Source organism: Purpureocillium takamizusanense, chromosome 1 (assembly GCF_022605165.1).
Source record: "Purpureocillium takamizusanense chromosome 1, complete sequence".
Lineage (NCBI taxonomy): Eukaryota > Fungi > Ascomycota > Sordariomycetes > Hypocreales > Ophiocordycipitaceae > Purpureocillium > Purpureocillium takamizusanense.
In genome coordinates, this window is record NC_063068.1 from 47,953 (window position 1) to 64,620 (window position 16,668).

The 16,668-nt window shown below is 60.4% G+C and overlaps 6 protein-coding genes across 6 annotated transcripts; 4 read left to right on the plus strand and 2 right to left on the minus strand.

Annotated features, from left to right (window-relative positions):
- Positions 1–982: 982 nt before the first annotated feature.
- On the plus strand, positions 983–4,811 carry PKC1_1 (Protein kinase C; the record flags this gene model as incomplete). The annotated part of the gene is made up of 7 exons (XM_047980787.1): positions 983–1,409; positions 1,484–1,750; positions 1,823–2,806; positions 2,868–3,987; positions 4,042–4,243; positions 4,294–4,699; positions 4,750–4,811. The coding sequence occupies 7 exons, from the start codon at positions 983–985 to the stop codon at positions 4,809–4,811; spliced, it is 3,468 nt and encodes a 1,155-aa protein (XP_047836744.1).
- A 46-nt stretch (positions 4,812–4,857) lies between these two features.
- Positions 4,858–5,162, plus strand: JDV02_000021 (uncharacterized protein; the record flags this gene model as incomplete). Its single annotated transcript, XM_047980788.1, has 2 exons — positions 4,858–4,861; positions 4,888–5,162. The coding sequence occupies 2 exons, from the start codon at positions 4,858–4,860 to the stop codon at positions 5,160–5,162; spliced, it is 279 nt and encodes a 92-aa protein (XP_047836745.1).
- Positions 5,163–5,501: 339 nt separating this feature from the next.
- JDV02_000022 (uncharacterized protein) lies at positions 5,502–7,525 on the minus strand. Its single transcript, XM_047980789.1, has 3 exons — positions 7,058–7,525; positions 5,735–6,928; positions 5,502–5,636 (listed from the first exon to the last, which is right to left on the minus strand). Exons 1-3 carry the CDS (start codon positions 7,177–7,179, stop codon positions 5,591–5,593), a joined length of 1,362 nt encoding a protein of 453 aa, XP_047836746.1. The 5' UTR covers positions 7,180–7,525; the 3' UTR covers positions 5,502–5,590.
- A 300-nt stretch (positions 7,526–7,825) lies between these two features.
- Positions 7,826–9,001, plus strand: JDV02_000023 (uncharacterized protein). Its single transcript, XM_047980790.1, has 2 exons — positions 7,826–8,505; positions 8,674–9,001. Exons 1-2 carry the CDS (start codon positions 7,930–7,932, stop codon positions 8,746–8,748), a joined length of 651 nt encoding a protein of 216 aa, XP_047836747.1. The 5' UTR covers positions 7,826–7,929; the 3' UTR covers positions 8,749–9,001.
- A 203-nt stretch (positions 9,002–9,204) lies between these two features.
- KRE2 (alpha 1,2-mannosyltransferase 2.4.1) lies at positions 9,205–11,085 on the minus strand. Its single transcript, XM_047980791.1, has 4 exons — positions 10,750–11,085; positions 9,687–10,610; positions 9,342–9,630; positions 9,205–9,287 (listed from the first exon to the last, which is right to left on the minus strand). The coding sequence occupies exons 1-4, from the start codon at positions 10,801–10,803 to the stop codon at positions 9,220–9,222; spliced, it is 1,335 nt and encodes a 444-aa protein (XP_047836748.1). The 5' UTR covers positions 10,804–11,085; the 3' UTR covers positions 9,205–9,219.
- A 2,140-nt stretch (positions 11,086–13,225) lies between these two features.
- PAT1 (DNA topoisomerase 2-associated protein pat1) lies at positions 13,226–16,541 on the plus strand. Its single transcript, XM_047980792.1, has 3 exons — positions 13,226–13,486; positions 13,684–15,892; positions 15,950–16,541. Exons 2-3 carry the CDS (start codon positions 13,728–13,730, stop codon positions 16,236–16,238), a joined length of 2,454 nt encoding a protein of 817 aa, XP_047836749.1. The 5' UTR covers positions 13,226–13,486; positions 13,684–13,727; the 3' UTR covers positions 16,239–16,541.
- Positions 16,542–16,668: the final 127 nt, after the last annotated feature.

The window sequence follows — 16,668 nt, forward strand, 5'->3', positions numbered from 1 at the left end:
GGCGGTGCCTGGCAAAGCATCGTGGTTGACGGGGGCGGGCACTCAGGGATCCCAGCGCCAGCACAGTCGAACCTACCCCGCCATCGATGCGCGCCAGATCGAAATGCCTGCCTGCCTGACCTCCAGCCCACCAGGAGAGACCTATGGGAAGCTTGCATGCGGGCCAGTCTCAAAGTCCTGGCCCAGAGTCCTACCTGGAGATGTGTGTGTGCGGCTGCACTGCGCCCACCAGGTTGATGGATGGGCTAGGTTCCGGTCGGAATTCCTGTCACTGACAAGCCGACACGCCAGAGCAGCCCTGACTGATGGAGCTGGAGGCCTGCCCGGCCTGATACGCCGGACGGGCAGCGCCTACGACAGCTGGTGGAGGTCCACTGCAGTGCCCTCGGGCTCCAGGGCTCCAGCTGTCCACCCGGACTCCTGGGCAGCACCCCGCTGGCGACTGCAGCGCCCACCAGCACCTGGCCTACTGGGTGCTCCAGCTGTTGCAGCGCCGCGCACCCCCACCTCTCCCTCCGCAAGTCCCGGGATCCGTCACCCATTACGCCTGACGAGGTTGTGTTGAGCAATCACTGACGACATTCGCTGCCGCCGCCCATTGCTTGCCTCCGCCTCGGTCCCCTCCCCAAAACACAAAACCTCACCACCACCACCACCACCTCCCACACCACCACACCCTCTCTACAGGAACGCGCACACCCGCTTCCTTTCTCCCTCCCACCCTCGCCCCCCTCGACGCCTCTCTCCTAGGTCTTTACAACCTTCGAGGGGCGCTCTCTCCTTTCCTCTCCCCTCTCTTCTTCTTTTTGGAACACGGCCGACCCTCCGTCCACCAGTCCGCCCTAGCTGTTACCCGCCGCTGCAGCAGAACCCCTCTCTCGCCGTTGCTCCGCAGCCGTCGAATCTTGAGCCACCCCTCGGCCCCTCCGCCCGCTCACGACTTCGTCCCGCGCGAACGCATCGCGCTGCACGCCTGCCCATCATGAACGACGATGAGGCCATCCGCAGCATCCAGGCCAAGATTGACCGCGAGGAGGCTCTCATGACGGCCGCCATCAGCATGCGTAATCTCCCCATCAACGAGACTCACCGTTCCCGCATCGACAGCGAGCTACGGGACAATGAGCGCAACATCAAGTTCTTCAAGGAGCGCCTGGAGGCTATCAAGCAGCGCAAGGTCCAGCAGGGCATGGGCTCCATGTCCCTGGGCGACGACGGCGGCCCGCCTCCCACCCCTCCCCCCAAGGATCCCAATGCCGCCTGGGGAGATCAGGGCTCCTACGGCGCCGGCTCGACTCAATACAGCCAAATTGGCCAACACGGCGACTTGATGCCTCCGAGACACCCCTACGCGCCGCCGGGGCCTGGCTCTGGCATGCCCAAGGCCCGACCCAACTACACGAAGCTTGGTGTGTTCCTCCTTGCTGGGCTCCATCTGCCCGCTGTGCCTGATTGACTGACTGACCCCTTGTACTTTCTGCAGATCTGATCAAATACGACACGCCGCACCTCGGCCCGCGCATTCAACTCATGCTGTCACAGATCCAGTTCAAGCTCAACGTCGAGGAGCAGTACCTCAAGGGCGTCGAGAAGATGGTACAGCTCTACGGCATGGAGGGCGACCGCAAGAGCAAGGCCGACGCCGCCGGCCGCCGGGTCGAGAGCAAGCAGAAAATCGTTCTCTTGAAGCAGGCATTGAAGAGATACGAGGAGCTGCACATCGATATGGACTCGGCTGATGCCCAGGACGGTACGTAAACGCGACCCCTACTCCCACTACCCCGCTCGCTCGGTATGTAAGATGGTCACTAACACTGATCAGACGACTCCATCAACACGCCTAACTTGCGTAAACCCCTGAGCGGACGACTCGTCATCCGTGTCATGGGCGTTCAGGGCGTCGACCACGCCGCCACCGGCCGCTTCGCACGAGGCCCCGAGACTTTTGTCGCCGTCAAGGTCGAGGACACCGTCATGGCGCGCACCAAGGCGTCCCGCACCGACCGCTGGGATAATGAGCAGCACACCATCGACGTGGATAAGGCCAACGAGATCGAAGTCACCGTGTACGACAAGCCTGGCGAGCACCCGATACCCATTGGCCTCCTCTGGGTAAGAATATCCGACATCGTCGAGGAGATGCGCCGCAAAAGAATTGAGGCCGAGATGAACTTTTCCGGCTGGGTTTCGGCCGATCAGATGGGCAACAACCCCGGCTCGCCGCCGCCGCAGTTCCCCATGAGTCCTACTCAGGGGCAGCATGGCGGCGGCTTCGGCGCTCAGGGACAACAGCCGCAGCAGGGCGGCCAGTTTGGCGCCCCTGGCCCGCAGCCTCAGGTCAACGTCGGGCCCATCGACGGCTGGTTCAATCTAGAGCCCACCGGCCAGATCCAGCTTCAGATGAGCTTTGTCAAACATAACAAGGATCGGCGTCCAGTCGATGTGGGTCTGGGGCGAAAAGGCGCCGTCCGCCAGAGAAAGGAAGAGGTGCACGAGATGTACGGACACAAGTTCGTCCAGCACCAGTTCTACAACATCATGCGCTGCGCCCTCTGCGGCGATTTCCTCAAGTACTCCGCCGGCATGCAGTGCGAGGATTGCAAGTACACTTGCCACACTAAGTGTTATCCTAGCGTCGTGACCAAGTGCATCAGCAAGAGCAACGCCGAGACGGATCCAGACGAGGAGAAGATCAACCACCGCATCCCTCACAGGTTCCAGCCCTTCTCCAACATGACGGCCAACTGGTGCTGCCACTGCGGTTACATCTTGCCGTTTGGCAAAAAGAACTGCAGAAAATGCTCTGGTACGAGCACATGTCCCCCCCCTTCCCCCCTTGCGGTCCATGTTTGCTAACCCGCAAGCAGAATGTGGCCTCACGTGCCACGCTCACTGCGTTCACCTGGTGCCTGACTTCTGTGGTATGTCCATGGCTGTCGCCAACCAGATCTTGGAAGGCATCCGCATACAGAAGCAGAGGCAGGCCAAGGCCTCGTCCATGTCAGACCGCACCCTGCGCTCTGGCACAAGCAAGATGAGCCCCACGGGCACGACGCACTCGTCCACACCGTCCTACTCTGGATCCACGCAATCTCAATATGGCGGCGCTGTGTCTTCTGAGGCGACGGAGGCTGCCAAGGTCATGTATGCGAACCAGACGTCGCCTCAGCGGCCGGCCCAGCCGGGTCGAATCCCGTCCAACACGGCTGCTGCTGCCGCGGCATCGGCAGCGATGTCTAGTGCGGCCAGTGGCTACCCGCAGCAGCAGCAGCAGCAACAACAGCAACAGCAGCAGCCGCAACGGCAGTCTGACTACGGGCGATACGGCGGCTACGATCAGCCATCTCCGCAGCCGACGCAGGAGGACGCCTACGGACACGGCCAGTATGGCGGACAGCCTCAGCAGCGCAAATACAACCCCGCCGACTATGCCAACGTCAATGCTCCGTACGGCGGACAAGCGCCTGTGCAGGCCCGACCAGCCCAACAACAGCCGACGTCTCCAGTCCAGCAGCAAGCCCCGCAGCAGGCTTACCCCACGCCGGCCCCTGTCGTCAAGCCGCCGGTCCAGGAGCCTCCCGCGCAGAGGCCCACAGCCGGAGCTGTGGCCGGGCAGCGAAAGACCCTGCCTCTGGCTACGGACCCTGGCACCGGTCAGCGTATCGGGCTGGATCACTTCAACTTCCTTGCTGTGCTGGGCAAGGGCAACTTTGGTAAGGTCATGCTCGCGGAGACGAAACGGTCAAGACGGCTTTATGCCATCAAAGTGCTCAAGAAGGAGTTTATTATCGAGAACGACGAAGTGGAGAGTATCAAGTCCGAGAAGCGAGTCTTTCTGATCGCGAATAAGGAGCGACACCCGTTCTTGACCAACCTGCACGCCTGTTTCCAGACGGAGACCCGCGTGTATTTTGTCATGGAATACGTGAGCGGTGGTGACCTGATGCTGCACATCCAGCGCGGTCAGTTTGGCACCAAGCGAGCACAGTATGGACTCCCCCTTTTCCGGCTTCTGAAGAGGGCCTCTGTTAACATATCCAGGTTTTACGCGGCTGAGGTGTGCCTGGCACTCAAATACTTCCACGAGAACGGCGTCATCTACCGTGATCTTAAGCTTGACAACATCATGTTGACCCTCGACGGTCACATCAAAGTCGCAGACTACGGTCTCTGCAAGGAGGACATGTGGTACGGCTCAACGACCAGCACGTTCTGTGGAACGCCAGAGTTCATGGCCCCAGAGGTTTGTTCTGTCTACTGGACGTGTACGAGCCCCTCAGCTGACAAAATTAGATCTTGCTGGATAAGAAATACGGCCGCGCGGTGGACTGGTGGGCATTTGGCGTCCTGATATATCAGATGCTGCTGCAACAATCTCCGTTCCGTGGCGAGGACGAAGACGAAATCTACGACGCTATCCTCGCGGACGAGCCCCTGTATCCGATTCACATGCCTAGAGACTCGGTGTCAATCTTGCAGAAGCTCCTTACCCGCGAACCTGATCAGAGATTGGGAAGCGGACCAACGGACGCTCAGGAGGTCATGAGCCAGCCCTTTTTCCGGAACATCAACTGGGATGACATTTACCACAAGCGGGTTCAGCCACCATTCAAGCCAACGATCAAGAATGCCACCGACACCAGCAACTTCGACTCGGAATTCACGAGCGTCACGCCGGTGCTCACGCCGGTGCAATCAGGTGAGTTGACAAGTATACGGCGAAGAAGAGCATGTACTAACCGTCTACAGTGTTGTCGCAAGCCATGCAGGAAGAGTTCCGTGGCTTTTCGTATACGGCCGACTTTGAGTAGGAGGAGAAGTCTGCCGAGGCCTCTCTCGAGGCTCATGCGGGCTCCGATGGGTGGTCTTTTCTGTCGACGGACAAAGGACGCTCGGAGACCAACTGGGGTGGCGATGGCGGTGCCAGGACCTGCGTCGAAAGCAACAGCTCCTTTGAGCCGGTCGGTGAGGCCGAACGAGGTGAAGAGGTATCGGACTGCGCGACTGAGGGCGAGGACGACACCGAGGTCGGAGAAGGAGACGAGTCAAACCTTGACGAGTCCGACGACAGCGACACACGCACCGGGTCGGAAGCACGCAGCGACGTCGACGTCGACACAATGGACGACGATATGCTGGGCCATGAGGGCAGTGGAGTATGAGGAGCAGCCGGTGAGGCGGCGCACCGCCCGCGCTGGCGTAAGGGTCGGGGATTGGTGGTGCGACGTACGAGAAGTGCGTCGCGAGAGGTGGACTTTAATATTCTCGCTCGCTACGATTGTTGAGTACGTGGAATGCTTTCGATACCGGGGCAGCGATCGGGGTAAAATTACACGCCTTGGGCTTGACGCCTGGGAAAAGGGGTAGGGTCTGCATGGAGCGCGAGGAGAGGTAGCAGAGAAAACTATACATTTTTAATACGAAAGGTGAAGTGCAAGCAGGCAAGCTATGAGCTAGATCAAGTTGCGCAGCAATTGGGTCTAGAGGCAATGTATTCACGCGACACTGAATCTAGGTGTGGTTGGTTCGTTTTACATGATTTATATAGACTGGCCCCTCTCTGTCCAATGTCTTGAGGAAGCGGTTTGCTTTAGTTGGTGTACTCCTTTTGCAGGAGCTTGGCAATGGTGTTGAGCCTGCGTGGAAACCAGTTGTTAGTCAAGTCGCATGTCTTGGAGCCGACAGACGTTAAGGAAAGCGAAAATGAGGGAGGGTTAGTTAGGCCTGGACGTACTGGATATTGCTGGTGCCCTCGTAGATGGCGCCGATCTTGCTGTCGCGGAAGAACTTCTCGGCGAGACCCTCGCGCACAAAGCCCATGCCGCCCATCCACTCGACGGCCTGTCCGCTGACCTTGCCAGCGACCTGTGCGGCGTAGAGCTTGGCCATGGCGGCGTCGCGGACGAAATCCTCGCCGGCCTCCTTCTTGCGGGCGGCGTTGTAGACGAGGGCGCGGGCGGCGGCGATCTCGGTGTAAGCCTGAGCGATCTGGTGCTGCATGCCCTGGAACTCGCCGACGAGGGAGCCGAACTGGCGGCGGTCGTTCCAGACGTAGCGGACGGCGTTTTCGAAGGCGCCGAGGGCGAGGCCCGTCATTTGAGCGGCGATGCCGATGCGGCCCTCGTTGAGCAGGGCGATGGCGTACTTGTAGCCCTGGCCGCGCTCGCCCAGCAGGTTCTCCTTGGGGACCTCGACGTCGTCGAAGTTGAGGACGCAGGTGCTGCTGGCGCGGATGCCGAGCTTCTTCTCCTTCTTGGCGATGGAGAAGCCCGGGGTGCCCTTTTCGACGAGGAAGGCGGTGATGCCGCGGTAGCCCTTGGAGGGGTCGAGGTTGGCGAAGACGATGAAGAGGTCGGCCTCCATGGAGTTTGTGATCCACATCTTGCCGCCGCTGATCTTGAAGCCGGAATCGGTCTCGGTGGCCTTTGTGGCGAGGGCGAAGGCGTCGGAGCCGGAGACGGGCTCGGAGAGGCAGAAGGAGGCGACGGTGTTGGTGGCGAGGCGCGGCAGCCACTTCTTCTTGAGGGCGGGGGAGGCGTACTTGAGGATGGCGGTGTTGCAGAGCGTGTTGTGCACGTCGACCATGACGCTGACCGAGGGGTCGGCGCGGGCGAGCTCCTCGATGCCGATGATGGCCGAGGTGAAGTTCATGCCCGCGCCGCCGTACTCCTCGGGTATCTCGACGCCCATGAGCCCCTGCTCGAAGAGCTGCTCCACGAGCGCCGGGTCCATGGCCTCGGCCTCGTCCATGTCGCGCGCCCTGGGCAGCACCACCTCGGACGCGAACTTGGACACGGACTCGGCCATGGCGGCCTCCACCTCGGACAGGTGGCTGATGGGCGTGGGGGGGATGTCGGTGATGTCGACCGGTGAGGAGGAGGAGTCGCTGCGGCGGGCGGCCGTCGTGGAGAGGGGGCGAGCGGCGGCACTGCGACACACACACCCCATTGTCAGTCTCAGAGCCCATATAACTTCCAAACGCGGCACGCATTGCCAACTTTCCCTTGGCAAGGGAAGGGGGAGGGAGGGGGGATGCTGGGGGTTGGTTTGAACTTACACATTCGCCCGCGTGGCCTGCCTGGCCGCACCGTTTCGGCTGCTGTTGCTCGCAACCCGCGTGGCCAGTCCGCGTCCGCTACGCAGCGCGGGGCGAAGGACCCTCGTGAAGGACGACGACATTGTGTTGTGCGTCGGGCGTGTGGTGGGACTGTGTAAGCCGTGAAGGTCACCCGACCACGCTCGAGGGGTAGGAGGAGGGAGAGAGGAGGGGGGAAGAGAGAGAGAGAGAAAGGACAGGATATAAGTCAGGGATCAACAAGATCAAGCCGACGAAGAGGAAGGAGGGCAGGAAAAAAAAGGACGGCGTTGTTCATGTAGGGAGGGGAGGGGAGAGGTGTGGCAATGGGTTCGGGGACTCCATGGCCCGGTGAAGCTCTGCCGCTGCAACAGCGGGCGGCGGGCGGCTCGTCGCCTGCTTGCTCTGGCCCAGCCCGCCCTCCGGCCCGGGGCCCCGTCTCGAGGTGGGTGTCGCGCCTTTGCCGGGGCGACAAACCGGGGGACATGGTCGCCTTTGGCGCTTTTGTGCCGAGGATAACCAGGCCGGCGGTGGGGCGCGAACGCCAAGCCCGGGGTTTATCCGTCCACGTCAGGGACGTCTGCGGTGGGGCGGGCATGTGACGCCTCCCCGAGGACAAGGGAGGTAATTCAGTTCGGTGCACGGCGAATCGATTCGCCGGGGCATACCTGTACATCGCACGTGACCCTCTCATCAGCCAGCTTGGTGGTTGGTGCGCGGACCCCTGGTTGGTAGGTTCACAGGGAAGCTGCGCTGGGGAGATTTTGGCAACCAAGTCGTCCGAGCCTCGTTGGTAGACCTACCTTCAGACGACCATCACCACCAGCTAGCGACGCCTTCAATTCCGCGCCATCATGGTTGGCACCATTCTGCGGCACCTCTGGGCGCCTCGCGCGAGGCGTGCCGTCCTCTCTTCTTCGCAATCAGCCGCCAGCCGGGCTCTTTCAACGGCAGCCTCGCGGCACTCGTCACGACCCTCGCCGTCATCATCCCGCCTCTCCTCCTCACCCTCACCCTCCGCCGTCCTCTCCCGCCTGCCGCCGTCGCCGTTTCCGCGGTTCCCCACGTCCCTCCCCTCCCCGCGCGCCTTCTCGACGACGGCACCCCGCCCCAAGACGCTCAACCAGGTCCTCCGCGGCATGCGCAAGGGCAAGCGCGCGCGCCACGCCGTCTCCCCGGCCCTCTCCAACTTGCGCTGCCCGGCCCTAAAGGGCGTCTGCCTGCGCGTCGGCGTCGTCCGCCCCAAGAAGCCCAACTCGGGCGAGCGCAAGACGGCCCGTGTCAAGCTCTCCTCGGGCGCCGTCATCACCGCCTACATCCCCGGCGAGGGCCACAACATCCAGCAGCACAGCGTCGTCCTCGTCCGCGGCGGCCGCGCCCAGGACTGTCCCGGTGTGCGCTATCACCTCATCCGTGGGGCTCTCGACCTGGTGAGTTTTAGTTTTGTGCTCCTTGCATGCCCGCCCCCTCCGGCCTCGTCGCCCCTTTGCTTCGTGAATTACTCCAGGTCTTTGCTGCGCTTCCTGTTTTTGTGCCGCCTGTCGTGCCGGGCATGTGAGCGACTGCAGGCCGAATAGTGTAACTGACTGAATGGACAGGGAGGCGTCGCGAACCGAACGACAAGCCGCAGCAAGTACGGCACCAAGAAGCCGAAAACGGCGACCGTCGGCTGAGCGAGCGTCTAAGCCACGGCATGGAGATGAGAACAGAAAGCTGGGGGGCATTGAGGGACAGCCCCAAGTCATCAATCTATATCATACTGTAACAATACACACGGAGCGTCGGGCATAAGCAAAGGACACGCGAAACCACCACTGCTGTCGTATTACAGCCTATATGTACATTGCCACACCCGTCGCAACAAAATTCGTGCGAGTGGTTTTTGAACCCAGACAGACGCCGCCTTTACTGCAATGTCAGACCGTCAGACCGTTAGTATAACCGTGTGCTCTTTATACTTTTCCCCCGTGTCAAGTCGTGGTGATGGCGGCCCGTGGCCGGCCATTTCGAGCTGTTGTGGCCAAGCGCTGCGTCCGCAGACTTGAGGCTGACCGTTATGATACACCCAACGTGGCGCCAGGCTGTTGTTTCGCCTGCGCCCCCCCCCCTGCCTCCTCTAGTTGCATGCTGGGGTGTTCTTGCTACTAATCCTGCTGGTTCTCGAAGCCCTCGGGCTTCTTCATGCCGTTAATGTCGAAGTATCGCGATGTGCCTATGAGAGTCAGCAGGTGCGTCGAATCCAGTCACAGAGAGTGATGGCGCATACAGGAGTAGCCCTTCCAGTCAAAGTTATCCTTGGGATTGCAGTGGCAGCGGAGAGCCAGGCGCGTCTTCTCGCCCGTCGGGCAGTGCGTGAAGGGCACATGCCAGTAGGCGATGTCGTTGAAAAAGTGGATGTCGCTCTTGTTGAGCATCAGGCCTGCCGCGATAGAGTGGACAGGGGCGTCGCCCCACCGCTCGTAAAAGAAGCCGCCATCCTGGTCGAGCGACTCGAAAAAGTCAATGTACTGCTTGCTGCGCAGCCAGTTGAGGCTGCCAACCTCAAAGTTGGACCACTAAAAAACAGTCAGCGAATGCATGCGTCGCCGCCATGGGGAGGCGCTGGACGCACAAAGTGGCAACGGTTATACGTGTCTCCGCCGTCGTCGCTCAGAAAGCCCATTGAGTTGTCGGCGGCAATGTGTTCGGGGTGGTTCTTCATGAACTTCTTGGTGCTGTCCCAGAGGGTCTTGATGGTCTCGACGTATTCGTAGAGGCTGAGAACGAAACTGTACTTCTTGCCCTGCTCGTGCATGAGGCGAAAGGGGTCGTAGTGGATGTCGCAGTAGAGTTCGATGGAGGGCTCGACGCGCCAGTAGTAGTCGTAGTTCATCATGAGGGGCTGGCGGAAGAAGAAGCCCGACTCAAATCGGCACATGTGACGGTAGCTGATGGAGTCGCCGTAGATGATCTTGCGCTCCGCCATGTCCTCGCGCACCTTCTTGGCCTTTTCCTGGTCAATCCACTCGGGGAAGGACCAGTGCTCCTTGGGAATCTCGCCATAGTGCGTCTTGCCCGAGACGAGCGAAGTCGTCACCTTCTTGAAAGTGTCGTCAAAGGGCTTGTCGTTGAGGAAGACCCAGTCGTAGTTGTAGCGCTTATTGAACCGGTCCTCGACCTGGCGGATGGAGCGGGCGATGTCCCACACGTCGCTGTTGCGAGCCAGGGTGACGAAAGTGGCATTCATGCGCGGGCCGGGGGCGATGCCAGTGAGGTCGTTGTCCCAGTTGGGGTCCTCCGGGCTCAGGGCCAGGGGGAACTCCTTGGCGTCGCCCGTGGGGCGCTTGGTCGTGGAGATGTCGGCGGGCTTGTCGGCGGGCTTGTCGATGGGCTTCTTGTCCGTGGCTGGCAGCGGCGGCGTAATCTTGGAGTCCGTCTGCGGCGGCTTGGGCTTCTCGGCGGCGGGCGGCGATTTGTCGGAGGCGTGGGGAATGGCATCGCGGATGCTGACGGCATCGTATTTGGAATTTGAGACGAAGTAAAAGAGGGCGAGAGTCTATTTAATTAGTAGGGGTTCGTCAGCGCGAGAGTCAGTGGTGCTCCCCCATGCTCTCGGAGTTTATGCGGCGCGCATAAAACAGCACGATATAGTAGGAGGGGGAACTGTCCCGCTGGGGGTCGCAGGGGAGACGCACGAATATGGCGATGGCAATGTAGCGCACGTAACGCGAGTTTCCGCCGGCCATCATGATCGGGATCACTCGCCTGCGATTGCAGCGAGCGGCGGCGGCGGACAGGCGTGTCGTAGTGAAGGAAGCGAGAGAGAGAAGAAGACAAAAGAGGTAAAACAATGACGGAGGGGAGGGGGGAGAGAGGGAGAAAGAGCGAGCTCGATACGAGAGCAGCAGGAAGAGGGAGAGGAAAACGACCCTGGCGGCGGCCCTCACATCAGGGGTCAGCGTTGCGTGGTCTCACCGGCTACCACCCACGGGGGCCCGTAGCGTGGATGTAGCGTGTCCAGCATGGGCTGGTGCTGGTGCTGCGCTGGGCTGGGCTGGGCGTGGGCTGGACGGGAGGCGCGGAGCTGAATGGCAGGTTGAGTTGCACTTTGTACCTGTCCGCAGATATTTACATACGAAGTACTTCGTATACTGAGGTAGCGCGCCACGTCTGCCTTTCTCTCTCTCGCGTTCAGGTGCCGAGAACCAACCAAGCAGTTTGGGTTACTGCAGAAGATTTAGCTCAGCAGGCGCGCTCGAAAAGGGGGGGCCGCCAGGAGACTTGTCGATGGTGGCTGGGCGGATAGTGGTGGTGGTGGTGGTGGTCCGGTGCGAGGCCAGGGCTGCCATCTCACTTGGAGGTGGCGCGGTGCAGTGCAGTCTCGAGCCGATATCAGCAGCTCGCTCATCAGGGCGACGACGGGTAACACGAGATGAAATCAATCGTTGGGCGCGTCGCACGGAGCACCGGCCGCATTGCTTTCTTTGCGCGAAGAAGACGGCAGACGGCCAAGGCACCACAGCCACCCCCGTCTGTATGACGAGTCGGCGACTGCGTGCTGCGTGGTACGGCTCACGAGGTGTTTGCGCCTTCTTGGTTTTATTTGGCACATGCCTCTGTATGCTAAGTTACCTCTGGGTCCGAAAGGGGCATCCACGCTCGTCAATAGACATGGTACTGTGGCCGTCCTTGGTCGCAACGTCTGCCTTCGTGGGTAGCTTTGAGCCCGCATCGAATGGATGGATAAGGTCCTAAGGTGCAGGTGGGTTCAATACATGTGCTTTTTAGAAGGTGGAAGGTACCTACACAGGCCCGGCTGCGCTGGCGTGGCCCGTCCGCCCGCCCGCTCGCGCCGTCCTTTGATCAAGTACGCAAGGTACCAACCAAAGCAAGGTAAGGTACCATAATTCCAAGTTATTTACTAGTGTCGCCAGTTGATGAACCCATCTCAGTTATCAGGTACAATGCCAAGCCATGCACCCGCTTGTCACGGCGCAATAAGCCTCAAACCTGTTGTCCCATTCCTCCGTCCTGTCTGCACGCGGCTGGCCCGGTTGTTGTTATTGTGGCTGTTGCATCGTTGCTCGGGACTTGCCTTGCATCACTGGTGGGTTCTTGGCTTGGCTCACCCCATCGACACACCATTACGTGTGCAACCGACTGCGACATTGGTGGCGCACATGCCCCAGGGTCCTTGCTTGTTGGCCTTCCCGCGACGGGCGGCCGTGGATCGTCGACGGGATGGATGGCGGGACGGAGGTGCCAGGTCAGGGTTTGCTCACAGCCAATTACCATCTTACTGAATAACTCTGTAGGTAGACACCAACAAGACCAATCAAGGTTGGAGACCACATATCCGTACTTCTCACAAGGACGCACTTCTCACAAGGATGCAGTACCACATTGCACAGAAGCAGACAAGACACAGTCTGCTCTTTGTCGTGGCAGTCTGCCTGCCTCTCACTTGCCCCGTCAAGCCGCAATAGATGCCTGCGCGGGAACTCTCCCCGTCATTGGCGGCGGCGGCGGCGGCTGAGCTCAGTTGTGGGCGTGGCGTGTGCTGCCGCTTGCCTGCCCCGGGCGGCTCAGCGTTGTGCACTTGTTGACGAAGAGCCAGCGCGACGAATAGATACATGCCCAGTTCACTTCAACCCGAGTTCACAAGTACTACCAAGGTAGTTGCCAAGGTGCCTCTACCTGTATACAATGTGGACCACAAATACCGCCCGCAGTACTACGTACGAAGAAATAAACACAAGCCGTCGCCGCCCAAAGTGAGAAATCATGCACCAAGACTCCGTTTGAGTTGGTGCCTGTGCCTCGAACAGCTGGTTGCTAATTGATATAGCTGCCTGGGCCTAGGGGTATGTGGTCAGCGTCCATGTCGCCTTATAGGTGGGCGGCAGTACGCCCACCTGCATGGCCGCCGTGCGTTATTGCTTCGTAGGTACGAAGTACGATGATGGAAGGCCCCGAGGCCCTGACTAAGAACATGCCGTGTGGGTTTCGACCGTCTGGGCACCCACGTGACTGGACGTAGGTAAACGCTGGATGCTCTGCAGTTGGCGCTGATGGTTGCGCTGAGGGCCCGCCCGCCGCACGCGGAATTTGCCAGCCCATCGCCCACAGTCCGCCAAAGACCAACTACTGCTACCACCAGGTGGGGAACATCGTCAACGTCAGTTCCTCTCCCTCACTGCGCATCTTCTCAATCTCAAAACGCGGCCGACTCCCATCGCCGCGGCCCGCACGTTGCATCCAAGACGTGCCGTCTACATCGCTTCGTCTCCCATTGTCCGAGTGAGTCGCTGCAGCATCGCTCGGCCCCCGGGGGTCTTCGCCTCGTTTCGGTATTTTCAGAGCTTCTCTGAAGGGCACCATGATAGATTTGTGCGACCTGGCATCTCTCGCGACTCTCTTATCCTTCTAGTGGTGAGTCGATCCTTTTTGATCCTCTGCATCACCCTCGCCTGCGGTCTGCGACCCTGCGACATGATCCTTGTCTCCCTCCCTGCTCATGCGTTGCGCGCCGGAGCCACCGCTCCCTGCTCGGCAAACATGACCTGCCTTGGGCCCATTTGTCGCCGCCTTGACCTCTCTTCCCACGGCATCCGCTGATCCTCTCGCAGTACCATCGAAGCTCTTCCCGCGGCTCTGCTCTAGCCAGTCCAACATGTCGTTTTTTGGGTTCGACACCAGTGGCCAAGGTCACAACACCGCGGCCCCGGGCTTCTCCCAGGCCCATGATCCGTTTGCTGGACTCTCTGGCCGCGACGACATCGGCGACGACGCCCTCGAGTTCGAAGATACATACGATGGGCTCGGCGACCAGCTCGACGAAACCGACGATGTCTTCAATGATGATACTTTTGGCGGCGACACCGGCCCCACCGGCAAGGTTGGCAAGGACTTTGACTTCTTTGGCCAGACGGCCAAGGTCGCCGATGCCATCGAGGAGGAACATGTTCGCTACCACCGCCAGCAGCCCATAACTAGGTCCAACGTCCAGCAGGCCCAGCCCGCCATGCAGCCGACGTCCTACTATGGCCAGCCTCAGACACAGCGTCCCGCCCGATCGGGTTACGAAAAATACCGCGACAACGAGCCCATGCCTGACTTGCACGTCGATCAGAGCATCTGGGGCATCGGCCCATCCAAACCCGCCACGGCACAGCCCACCGCTCCTCAGGCCCAGGCTGGGAGGAAGATCATGAGTCTGGAGGAAGTCGAGGCCGCCATGCGCGCTCAATCGAAACCCGCCCAGCCGCAAGCGTCATTCACAGAGCCCTCGTCGTACCCGCCTGTCGCCGCCGGCTACCCTGCTCCGCAGCAGCAGTTTCAGCAGCAGCAGCAACACCAGCAGCAACACGCTCAGCCTCATCTGGGTCACGGACATCCCGTCACCATCTTGCAACGGCCCCAGGCGCACCAGCATGCGAAGCTCCCAACAACCTCGGAGAAACTGCCCACGCCGCAGCCGCAGCCGCAACCGCAGCACGCGCAGCGCCAGCCAGCTCCTACCCAGCCCATGCAGATCCTTCAGAACCCGAACCGCATCTCAACCGATGCCGCCCGCATGGGCGTCCATGGACACCAGCCCAGCCGCTCTCAGGGCTCGCTGCAGGGGATCCAGCAGGCCCTCCACGCGCACCCTCATCTGATGCAGATGTCGGAGGACGAGAAAGTCGCTTTCCTAGACCAAGAAACGAAGCGTGCCAAGCGGAACCACAAGATCTGGCTCCTGTCCAAGGATAACGGGCTCATGACTCCCCAGGACAAGAACTTCATCACCCGCATCCAGCTTCAACAGCTCGTTTCTGCCACGGGCAATGTCGAGCAAGGGGGCGACGCTCTCTCTGAAGACTTCTACTACCAGGTCTACAGCCACATCCGAGCTGGCCAGCGTCAGAACCCCAGCCAGCCGCTCAGCAACTTTGCCCAGACGTACCTGTTCCAAACGGGCAGCCGCCATGGCATGCGGAGACACGGGCGGCCCGCCGAAAACCACATCCAGCGCATGGAGCAGCAGGTCCAGCGCGCGGTGGAGGCCGCCAAGAACAAGCCCAAAAACCCGCAGCTCGTCATCGCGGGCAGCCTGGGCAAGATTTCCTTCAGCAACGCCAAGACGCCCAAGCCGCTGCTCAACATCAAGCGCACCGAGAGCGAGTCGACCCGACCCAGCAACGGCAAGAAGTCGCCACCACAGAGCGGACTTGACCGCAAGAGCATTCTTCGCAATGTCGAAAAGGTCTACGAGACGCTCATGAAGATAGAGGACCACGTACGCCTACTGCCGCCCCCGCTCACCGGTCAACCCGACCCCGTGCTGGAGGAGAAGCATAAGGAATGGAGTGCCATCCTCGACGCCTACAACGCCAAGCTATGGAACGAACTCAAGGTCCACGAGCCCATCGGTGCCACCGTGCTGCACCCGTTCATCGCCTTCCTCTCTTGCGCCAAGGGAAAGAAGGCAATCCCTCGCATCTTTCCGCACCTCAGCTTTGAGCAGCGGACCACCATTTTGACCATGATTGTCTACCATCTCGACCAGCTGGACGTTGTCGACGGGGCCGCCGTCGACAACGGAGAGCACCTCAACTCGCGTATGCGAGAGAATATTGAGCTGTTCATCTCTACCGTCATGCCTTCGTTGATGCAGTACTTCAACGATACTGGACTGGATATTGTGGACGGGCTCCTCAACCTGCTTGCCACGAAGCTGAACATTGACCTGATTGCCCGGACCAGAATTGGAGTGTCCATGCTCACCCTGATTTTGAGCCGCGCCGTGCTGCTGAAGCAGACTGGCGCGGGTAGCCCCGAGCAGTGGGAGAAGTGGTACGTTTGCGCTTTTGTCGAAACTTGGAAGAGAACACACAGCTAACCAAGCACTAGGGACCAAACATTCGAGATTCTGTTCAGCAAGCTCGAGCCTTCGCTGCCGTACATGTTCCCCGGCAGCGTCAACGCCGGCGTTGACGTTTACGTGTGGCAGCTCCTGGCCGCCATGGGAGTCACTGCTACGCACGACCAACAGACGCGGCTGGTGCTGGCCGTCAAGGACCGCGTCCTCGACACCGTATCGCTGGCCAAGACGCTCCCACCTGCCATGGCGGCGGAGCGCCTCGGCAGTGTCAATCTGTTTATGCGTTCTATCGGCCTGGACGTGGAGCTGCTTCAGTAGAGACGGAACGTGCGGGGCTCGCATTTGGCTGTGTGGTCCGGCCCTCTGCCCTTTCTTGGGGGCTGTTTCATGGCAGGTCGCTTACCTATCCTTGGGCGCTGCTGCTATCTCTAGGCACATCGGGCTGGGATGTGCTTTAGGAGGCCATGCGCGAGGGATGAGAGGCACGTCGTGTACATGGACTGGATGGAGCAACCATGCCCAAATCGGCCTGCAGAACGTGGCGAAGGGGGAGCTTCCCTGCATCGTGTCGCTACTGTACACTAGGAAAGGGGGGCAGGATATGCCGCGATACCGAAGTGGACATCCTGGACATGGCGTGGCATGGCATGGCGTGGATGGGGCTGTATTTAATCCCATGCAGCGTGGATTTCGGTGCGAGGACGAGGGGAACGCGCGAGTGCTTTTACAAGTTCATATCAAAAAAGAA